The sequence below is a fragment of the Xylocopa sonorina genome, chromosome 2 (genome assembly GCF_050948175.1).
Source record: "Xylocopa sonorina isolate GNS202 chromosome 2, iyXylSono1_principal, whole genome shotgun sequence".
Lineage (NCBI taxonomy): Eukaryota > Metazoa > Arthropoda > Insecta > Hymenoptera > Apidae > Xylocopa > Xylocopa sonorina.
The window spans coordinates 11586952-11596949 of NC_135194.1; the positions used below are offsets into that span (position 1 = coordinate 11586952).

The 9998-nt window shown below is 43.8% G+C and overlaps 2 protein-coding genes across 2 annotated transcripts; both read left to right on the forward strand.

Moving 5' to 3' along the window:
- Nucleotides 1-2476: 2476 nt before the first annotated feature.
- On the forward strand, nucleotides 2477-5360 carry LOC143433164 (acyl-CoA Delta-9 desaturase). The gene is made up of 5 exons (XM_076910321.1): nucleotides 2477-2757; nucleotides 4159-4289; nucleotides 4392-4597; nucleotides 4669-4854; nucleotides 5013-5360. Exons 1-5 carry the CDS (start codon nucleotides 2496-2498, stop codon nucleotides 5326-5328), a joined length of 1101 nt encoding a protein of 366 aa, XP_076766436.1. The 5' UTR covers nucleotides 2477-2495; the 3' UTR covers nucleotides 5329-5360.
- Nucleotides 5361-7823: 2463 nt separating this feature from the next.
- LOC143432811 (acyl-CoA Delta-9 desaturase) lies at nucleotides 7824-9888 on the forward strand. Its single transcript, XM_076909712.1, has 5 exons — nucleotides 7824-8039; nucleotides 8232-8362; nucleotides 8508-8713; nucleotides 8858-9037; nucleotides 9565-9888. Exons 1-5 carry the CDS (start codon nucleotides 7901-7903, stop codon nucleotides 9872-9874), a joined length of 966 nt encoding a protein of 321 aa, XP_076765827.1. The 5' UTR covers nucleotides 7824-7900; the 3' UTR covers nucleotides 9875-9888.
- The last annotated feature ends 110 nt before the right edge of the window (nucleotides 9889-9998 follow it).

Here is a 9998-nt window from a genome sequence, read left to right on the forward strand (position 1 = left end):
TCCAGTGTCAGGATCAACTCTAGTTGAATTATGTCGGGACGCGCCACGTCATCAGTAAATAAGAAAAGCTGCGTATCGAGAAAATGTACGGTGTGCGTGAATATCCGTTCGATTAGATAATCGAGGAATTATCAATGCATCTCTGACGCGACGTTGCGGCAGTCTTCATTCACTGCGTGGCAAAATAGAAACGGTTGATTTCACGAAGAACGTGTCGACGTGCACGGTTCTTCGTAGATGAGAGATCGCACGGTTCAGAACTATTCTGTAACGAAAAGTACTCGCGTTAGTACTCATTTCGTTGGGATACATTAGCATAAGGACGCCATCGACAGCGAAACGATATTACTTCCACCCCCTGCAGCTTGAGACACGTGGCGCCAGTCCTATCGTTCCTTTCGTTCCTCGCCTTCTTTATTAGTTGTTCATCGTATCAACGTTCGTGCCTGCCGCGACTCCTACGAGGATATCAGCTCGCATTTTCACGGGGGAAAAGAATATTAAATTCACCCCGTGTGTCCGAAACGGCTGGCGCTAGGGCGTTGGACACATTATCCCCCGCCATTTTAAGAAATACGTCGCGTTAGAGACGACACGAACGTCTGAAATATCGTGGCAGAGTCTATTCGCTTAATCCGCTACAATTTTTGTATTTACGAGCGTTCTCTCGTTATCTGGAAAACCTGAGGCGCGGTCAGTTCTCTCCTGCTTCGAGGAATATTATCAATAGTTCAACAAGAGGACACGAAAACTGTCCTTCGATCCAGGTGGTGATACACGTCGGGTAAAGCGATAGACTGTCAAAGCTAATTGTAACAGTGTACGTTAGCTAAAATCCGCTATCGATCGTTCCATTAGATCGTTCCAACATTCGTTTTCTTCGAACCGTGAATCTATTCGAGCGAATTTTCGAATCCCAACATCGTCATTCAGCTACGATGGAATAATTGTTTTCTTATCGATCGTTACTATTCCTACAATTTGCCCCTACTTCCGAGGGATCTCTACCAGGAACACGTGAACTTGTCACGTAGATCACGGGATTCTATCCGCGAAATGTGGCAAGCTAATCTTAGTTAACGATGATAATGAGTATCTGAGAATAAACAGAGAGAAAGGGGAAGAGTGACGGGGGAGAGAAGTTTTATCAACGCATATCGCTGTACCGCATGTGGCAATGTCTACGATCGATAGTGGTGATCTTTTAACGTGGAGCGAGGTTGCGTGCCCTGTGTCAGTCTTTCCTAGCTGGTGGCCGAGCGTAGTCACATTGCGACGTAATTGATCGATTCGCGTTACTCCAGTTGAAACGGAATCACGTTGATCGAATAATCGATGCAACCATCGTGCACGGTACGAATAAAGTATGTACAAGACGCCATACATTACTGATCAAATTTATACACGCGCTACTGTTTGCGAAGTCGGAGAAAATCGTTGGATTCCAGTAAAAAAAAAAAAAAAAAAGACGTAGGAATTATTACTATTTGTATGGCTCGAGACTAAGGTTCCTAAAGTGTCCGTGAAAAGAATACTCCATTGTCTTTGCCTTCGTTAACTCGATTACACAACAGCCAGAAATAAGTGTGATACTCTTTGAGCTAATTGCAATAAAAACACGTAATTCTTGGAATGCAGAAAAGTAGTCGGACTTTTTGAACGCTTGATACATTTAGATGGAGGCGAAGGTAATTGGTTCTTTGAGGGGCTAGTGTATATCATATGCAAACGTAGCGACAAACAGTGTATTAAGCGACTTCAGTAGATAGAGCTCGTTTCAATCAGACGACCGCGCAAGTAGATAAATCCACTTTCATTTGGACAGCCACTAACATTTTGCTAACGATTCGAGTCAAAGTCGTTGCTCTTCGTACGAAGTTCTTCTTACAGGTGACTGTAAAAGAAGAAAGTTAAAGTACCCAGTTGGCATACACGATATAGAAAGTATCCTCGATGTTGCTTCGAAATTAGGGATACCATGTACCGCATTTTGCATTCGCGATGCTATAAATGTCATTCCTCGATGTCGATATCATTAATTCCTAGGAAATGCTCTGCTTGGATTGCAGGATACTGTTCAAGAAATATTTGCATACGTAGAACGTCCGAATTTTGGAATATTCAGATAGTGGCTGTTCAAACACGGGACGTTCTACTGTACACTCGCGAGCAGTGATCCTGGTCTCGTGAATCAGGTCGCGGTACTACTCACGGACGTAAATGCTTGGCGCAATCGTCCAATCAGAAGCGACGATAGCAGAAAGAGCCGCAAATCCAAGATCCCTTCTCGCGTCTGTATGTCGCTATTATTTCAATGACAGTTGTCCACTTTATTGCAGAAACTAATTTTCGATCCGACGACGACGCGCTGCCGATCGATCGAAGCCTGCAAGAGAAATAAGGATGAAGGGAACAGCGTTGAACCAGGTTTAACAGCCAACGACTGATTCAACTTCTATTCCTCGCGCGAAATTCATTGGGGAAACTAAAGGGAAATGTCTCCGGACAAGGAACGAATGCCGCCCACAGTGCATCCCGTGTTAGACGGAGAGAATAAAGACGATGGGATGAAGAATGGTAGATTAGCGGAGACGCAAGACTTTTTGTCTACCGACGAGAGTTATCGCAGCAGCAAAGCGGAGTATGTTCCTCGTATCATGTGGCCGGACTTTCTGGCGCAAGTTTTCATTCACGTCGGCTGCTGTTACGGATTCTACCTGGTCCTCGCGGAAGCCAAGCTTCTCACCAGCCTGTGGGGTAGGTGTAACCTGGTATTAGCTTCGTCGCGGATGGCTTTGCTAGTAGTTCGAGTCGAGGTTCGTTTCAATTACGTCGAGTTGGCACGGTAACGTAATCCACGAACAAGATTAGTCATTTCTATTCGTCAGAATCGCAATGACACATCGCGAGAATCGTCGGATCGGCATATTTTATCTGTTTCCAAGCGCGAGGACGAATTCTTGCAACTCCTCGCGGACGATTACTTACACGCGACGAAACATTTTCGCTGAAATTCCTCCTCGACTTTTCGAAACTTCATCGCTGCGTACGTCAGTTATGTAACGTGTTTTAGAACCGACGAGCACAACGGAGGAGCGTTGCGTGTTGACCTCTCGACTCTTCAGATGCGTCGCTGCGGCTTGGCGTTGCAAAAATTCAAACCCGGGGACAGAAATAACCAAGCTGCATTTCCTGCACGATTATTATTAATCTATGACACTGTTCTTGGCCACGGATCACGCAAATTAGTAGAAGTTCGTGATCGGTGCTCGTCGACCGACAGACAAACCAGCCTTCGAGTTATAACTGGAATAACTTCCGAGAATCGTGCGTTTGATCGATCGATCCTTATCGATAGTGGTAGCCTTTCGAAATCTGTGGTCTAAATCGTAATTATTCATCGTTCGATACGTGGCACAAAATATTAGATCGATACTAAATAAATACGCAGACTTCATTTTATCAACACTCGATCATTGATTAAAGTACAGTCTCTTCTCCAATCCAATCGGATTGTTCAGCTGGTTGTAGAAAAAGATAGAACCTCGAACGCGCGAACAAGCACCAGCTAAGCGTGAATGAAAGCGTAGAAACGGATCGTATTCGAATTTAATCACCCCCTATAATTAGAATCAGGACGTTCCTCTTGGTTCTGACGTACTGCGCGGGTGAAGTCGCTCGAATTGGCTAGAGTCGATTACGATGATTAAAACGGGGGGGTAGGCGTTTCAATGAAAACGGGAAGATGAACGAACCATCTTCTGAAAATCACTCCATCTATCTCCCTCTCTTTCTCTGTCTCTTGTGTAAATATTATTACATAACACCGTTAGATAAATGTTGTGAATGAACGATGGTAACTTCTTTAAAATTGAGGATCGTGAACGATTAATATCACTGAAATTAGAGCAGCAGCAAAGGTAATCAGGTTCGACAGGTAATAATAAAAATGTTGAAAACGATGGACACCACTAAATTTAAATTGAACCAACAACGCAGTGCGCTCAAGTTCAGACTATAAATATATCTGATGCGCTCCACGTAAAAGTATAAATATACTTGCCATATCGAAAAGCAAATAGATCTACGTGCTAGACTATTGCAACTACTACAAACTATAAATACGTCTACGTACATGTGTTGGTTTCCTTTCCGCAGTATTCGTCACTATATACACTTCCGGATTCGGCATAACAGCTGGTGCGCACAGGTTATGGTCCCACAGAGCGTACAAGGCAAAATGGCCCCTACGTTTGCTTCTGGCGTTCCTGTTCACCATAACTGGACAAGTTCGTACTATATCCGACGCCATAACTTTGCATAATTGATAAACACGTTTCTTAATCTCCAATAGAATTTTCAAGAGATGTTTGGTTCCGTTTGTATTATAGAATCACGTGTACGCGTGGGCGTTGGACCACAGGGTGCACCACAAGTACAGCGAGACCGACGCGGACCCCCATAACGTGAAGAGGGGTTTCTTCTTCGCACACGTGGGCTGGCTGTTCACGACCCCGCATCCTGACGTCGTACTGAAACGAAAAGCGGTGGACATGAGCGACCTGGAGGCCGACCCAATCGTCATGTGGCAGAAAAGGTGAGGGATGCTGGCCGTAATTATGCACATACTGGATTCGAGTACGTTACCAACTGTACGTTCATCCGCAGACTGTACGTACCCCTGTTCGCCCTGTTAACCATCGGACTACCAGTCAGCATACCCTGTTACTTCTGGTCAGAATCCATCTGGACGTCCTTCTGGGTGAACTTCAACTTCCGGTTCTGCATAAACCTGAACATAGCCTTCTTCATAAACAGCGTGGCGCACATGTGGGGCCAAAGACCATACGATAAGTGAGTTTCTCCGTGGCTCCTCGCGATTTGCATACAATCGGCTCGCGCGAAGCCGCGTTACAATTGTTTACCTACTCGCGTCAGCTTATTTTACCAGGTTCTCGTTGCATGTGACAGTTCCATTTCGATGATTAGTTGAAATTTCGCGCTCGTTTCAGGTACATCTCTCCCGTGGAGAACGTCGTGGTCTCCATAGCGGCCCTTGGCGAGGGCTGGCACAACTTCCACCACGTGTTCCCGTGGGATTACAAAACCGGCGAGCTGGGCAGTTACTCGTTCAACATGACCACCGGGTTCATCGACGCGTTCGCGTGCATTGGCTGGGCGTACGACCGCAAGTACGTGTCCCCTGCGATGGTCAGGCGCAGGGCGGACAGAACCGGCGATGGCAGCCATGTCTGGGGTTACGGTGACACGGACATCCCCAAGGAGGACCTCCAGGAACTCGAACTGATGGACAAAAAGAAGCAGTGACCTCTGTCGCTTTCAGCCGTCGATGCACACATCGATGCAGCACTCCTTCGATCGCCTGGACGTAAATGTGGCGCTAGCAGGCTGAACGCGGTTAACGTGTTCGTGCAGCCGCATCAGCTAGATCTGTCATTGTGATATCATTCATCGTGTCCCCGTTCGCGAGTGACGCGTGTTACGCAGATTTTTGTACGGTTCGCGCGAACGTTTTTTACCGTCGTTGCGGCTGCTGCAATTCGCACGAAGCGAGATCTCGCGGGGTTACTTGTAATATTGAAGAATCGAACGTGCGAAGACGCGCGTACGAATCGAAACGTTTCTTTAGTTACTTAAACGAGTCTTCTTTTAAGGGAACAAATTTAAATGTAAATGCATGTGGTTGGAGAGATAACTTGTAGTGGATCAGCGTATCTTATGATAACTTAACACATCGCTGACCGGTCACGAGTTAACTCGTGGTTTCGTGGCCAAGCGTTGGCGGCCACCCATGAGTAAACTCGTAATAAGCTGTTTTCCCCACCTTTATTGTTTTCACGGCGCACTGTTGGGAATCTTGTAGTGTAATTTTTTTTTTTTTTTTCATAAGATCAGCCAAGACCCGATATATTTGCAAAACTTGTGGTGTACCATTACTCGTACGTGATTGTTATACTTTTTATCATACGAAATTTTAAGGGTCGAGTAATAAATAAAATTTATTAAAGTTTATTTATATTGTTTTACTTCCATATCCACTTTCAAAACAATAGCCAGGCGCATGAGGTAAATTTTCAGGATAGTTGCCCGTCAGCAATGTGTTAATTGTCGTAGACCTTGGACGGTTCGAGTATGATCCAAGCGTTGCGGTTGGTGGAAGGTGTGAAAAGTTTGGGGAATTAGAAGCAAATTTTGTTTAGAAGTAGTACAAGAAATCGTTTAAATATCCTGGTTAAGAATCAGGTATCGAACGGGTATGAATAACGTATGTAGATGTACATATGAACAGGAGGCAAACTATTCTGCATCACTTTTAGCAATCGCGAGATTTAAATACGGTTTGCCTTCATTTGAATGGTATCGAGATACATGTTCGAATAAAGAACAGTGTGAGAGACAGATATATCGTAATGAGGATAATAGAAAAATTATGAAAGGAGTAATTGATTGTCAACTTCTCGTCGGATGCACGTGAAAAATAAACGACTCTCTAAAGGTCGAACGATCTTGAAACTCTCCATAAATTAAAATCGTTATTTAAATGCGGATCCGACTTCCTTTCGTTCGGTGTTGTCACGTCAATTGTATTTTAATTGAACTGATAAGAGATCGATAAGTTTTAGAAACGATGAGCGGAGCCACGGGATTTTTACTGTGTTCCAGAATGTTAAAACAGCGGAAATGACGCTATGAATTGCTTAACAATAATAAAATTCGAACAGATGTTAATGAGGTTAATCGACGAGCGCTGCGGGTTGACACTCGCTTAAGTAGTTCCTCTCGGATACTTCAGAAGCACGTTTCGTGTCACAAGAACAGCCCCAGGTAAACTTAGCCGCCTCTTCGAAACGCGTATCGATCTTTCGTGATTATCTGCTTCGTCTTTTGGATAAACCGAGTTTGATTTCACGTGACCACTTTTTTCCTTGGCTCGTTGGATCCACCTGTGTCCATGTTCGTGTTGGGAACGTTCTTCGAGTTCTTTCGCGGACCATTTCCATCCGGTTTCTGCGGTGACGTTGAAGAGTTTAGAGGGTGAAACTGTAACGCTTAAAATTAACGGATTGTAAATGAAATTGTAAGAAAAATTATTTTTTCGTTTCGCTCGTGTTTAAAACGATTAATTCTGATCACATTCCTTCGATGTTTATTTTACCATTTACCTTCACGATGGTCGGTGAAACGATTCGCAGAACGTTTCAAGTGGTTATTCAGAATAGAAACAAATGAGCGAAAGATTCGACAGTAGGTATCCAGATAGCACAAAGACATCCTATATGGGCCACTTAAAAACATCTGAAATAGATGGTTCGAATCACGTTAGCCAAGCTATGAAAATCTTAGTGGTTTAAAGATCGAAAAATCGAAACTTCATAAAAACCCATGTTCGAATGCATCTAACAAATATGCCAAAGTGAATTGAATTCGTGCGTACGCACATCCACACACGTATGCGTAAATTATAATACAGAGTGATCGATCCGATTGATCTATTGTATCGACGTTACATATTTATTTATCACGAACGCGTACTACAACAGCTCGCAGTTCGAGCCAGGGTTCAAACAGATAATTTACAAGTATAAAAATATGAGCATACGATCGGACGGAATAATTGCTTCCGTTTGCACAAGCATGACAATCTTATTATAATCTTCGGGAAAGCTTGTTAAAATTTCTTTCAATCCCAAGAGTCAATACTATCTCGTGCAATTCGAATGCTCTTTACAAACACGCAAAACACGTAGAGGAAAGACCGTGTTTGTCAAGATGCAGGATGTTTGGATAAAACAATGGCGATGTCTGTGAGATGTCTGTGCTATCTGAGCGCTAGCTCGTCGCGTGTTATCGAGTACAGCTTTAGTTTTGCGGCAACAGAATGTCCAAGGAACAGAAGTCGGTGACGATACAGGACATCAAATGGGCAGCTCTTCTGTGGTACATTCATCTGCACTTTTTCGGAGTCTATGGCATCTGGTTGATACTCACCGCGGCCAAATGGAAGACTGTGTTCTTCAGTAAGAAACTTTGCACACTTTCCAACTCCTTCGCCTCAAGTTTCATTTTTCTTGAATGCAACGCTCTGGAGTATCCTTGCTCCACTGAATTTTTCACTTAATTATCCAGTCCGAATTTCGACACATTTATAGCCTCAATTTTCGTATTAATTCATTGGTGTTTACATTATAATTAACGAACAAATTCTCCAGCCATATTCATAACGATCCTCGGTTACCTCGGAGTGACGGCAGGAGCCCATCGACTGTGGGCCCACAGAACGTATGAAGCTTCATGGTCGCTTAGGCTCCTCCTGATGTTGGCTCACACACTTACAGGAGTGGTACGTGTCTTAAATCGCTATATTTTAAAAAATGCACTGTTACAATTATCGTGATCGAGTCCATCTTACATAGAAGAATCGCTGTGTGTCGGTAATCCTTTGAGTACCACAACCAAGACTCGATAGGTTTCATATACTTTTACAGGGTCCCATATATGACTGGGTGTTGATGCACAGACTCCACCACAAGTATTACGGAACCGACAAGGATCCTTACAATCACAAGAAGGGATTCCTGTACAGCCACTACGTGGCGAATTTCCTGTCGTGGGATGCGTACGTTAAAGAGATGGAAGTGGAAGTGGACATGCGCGACATGCAGCTTGATAACTTCGTTTATTTTCAAAAATTGTAAGATCCGTTTCACTGGTCGAACCTTTACTGCGTCAGAATTTTCTGATTTTCCTACGCAGAGTTCTACGTTCGAACACCTTTGATAGCTGAACATTTCATTGCTCGCAATGCTGTCTCACAATGCTTTCGTTGCGTTCACAGGTTCTACTGGCCACTGTTCATAATATTCGGTGTAATACTGCCATTGAACGCGCCATTAGAGTACTGGGACGAGTCGATGACCGTGTCCGTGATCACTGGGCTTCTACGGTTCGCGATCCTGGTGAACATATCCTGGCTGGTGAACAGCGGACGAATAATCTGGAGCGCAGAAGGGAAAAAGTTAATGGCCATTCTAAATACACTTCACTTGTGCTATCTGCTCTTCTTTAATATGCCTAAGAGCCACGGCACTGTCGTCCTCGGCAATGACGGAATCCATATAAAATAAGCTGTTACTGCGGTTCTTAATCCTTTAGATGACTAGAGACTACTTGCAAAATGACTGAAAGGAAGGATCCTTGACGTGAAACCGTCAAGAATCGCCGAGCTATTATATTTATCGATAATACGAAGAATGTATATACTTCTAATTATCATCTGGTGTAGGCATTTAACAGAATTCCACAATTTCTTAAGTAAAATACAACAGAATTTGTGATGGAAAATTTTGCCGTTCAGTTGTCAGTTTTTACTTTACATAAATCATATGAATCGTGGTGTCTATGAGTCCACTCTCAACAATCAAGAACGTTTCGAATTTGCTTCGAAACTATTCACACGGCGTCATATCAAACTTTAACCAACATGCAAACATCTCAATTACGTCGAAGTAGCATCTTTCATTAATCGACTCGCTATAATTTCAGGATACCAGCAGACGACCTCAGCATATTCTTCGTAAAACGCACGTTTTGGCAGGCGTACCATTATATGGTCCCGTGGGACTGGAAGTGCGGGGAGTTCGGTGGTTACGGAAACGGATTCACCAACACTTTCATTAAACTGTCGTACGAGTTCGGTTTGGTAAAAAATCAGCTGACGTCCAACTCTGAGGACATCAGGGAGATGCTCGATCAGTTGGCCAAGAAGAAATCTACGCTCAAGAACGGCCTGGCGAAGCTGAAGGAAATATCCGTTTACAACGCGAAGAAACAACAGCTGGAGGTTCAGATGTGACTTAAGAAAATTGCTCTGCTTTTCAGAACAGACTATCCCATTATTATACTTTCACGTTCTGTTTCTGAGCGCCGACGTGTTGCTTAGTGCAGTGTTTCGCAGACTGTGCTGCTCTCGAGCCACA

Excerpts from the sequence above, each read along its gene's own strand:
- LOC143432811 (XM_076909712.1), top strand. The coding sequence starts at position 7,901 with ATGTCCAAGGAACAGAAGTCGGTGACGATACAGGACATCAAATGGGCA. Across the intron at positions 8,363-8,507 it reads CTCACACACTTACAGGAGTG|GGTCCCATATATGACTGGGT; the intron begins GTACGTGTCTTA and ends ATACTTTTACAG. Across the intron at positions 9,038-9,564 it reads TGGAGCGCAGAAGGGAAAAA|GATACCAGCAGACGACCTCA; the intron begins GTTAATGGCCAT and ends CTATAATTTCAG.
- LOC143433164 (XM_076910321.1), top strand. The coding sequence starts at position 2,496 with ATGTCTCCGGACAAGGAACGAATGCCGCCCACAGTGCATCCCGTGTTA. Across the intron at positions 2,758-4,158 it reads GCTTCTCACCAGCCTGTGGG|TATTCGTCACTATATACACT; the intron begins GTAGGTGTAACC and ends TCCTTTCCGCAG. Across the intron at positions 4,598-4,668 it reads ATCGTCATGTGGCAGAAAAG|ACTGTACGTACCCCTGTTCG; the intron begins GTGAGGGATGCT and ends GTTCATCCGCAG.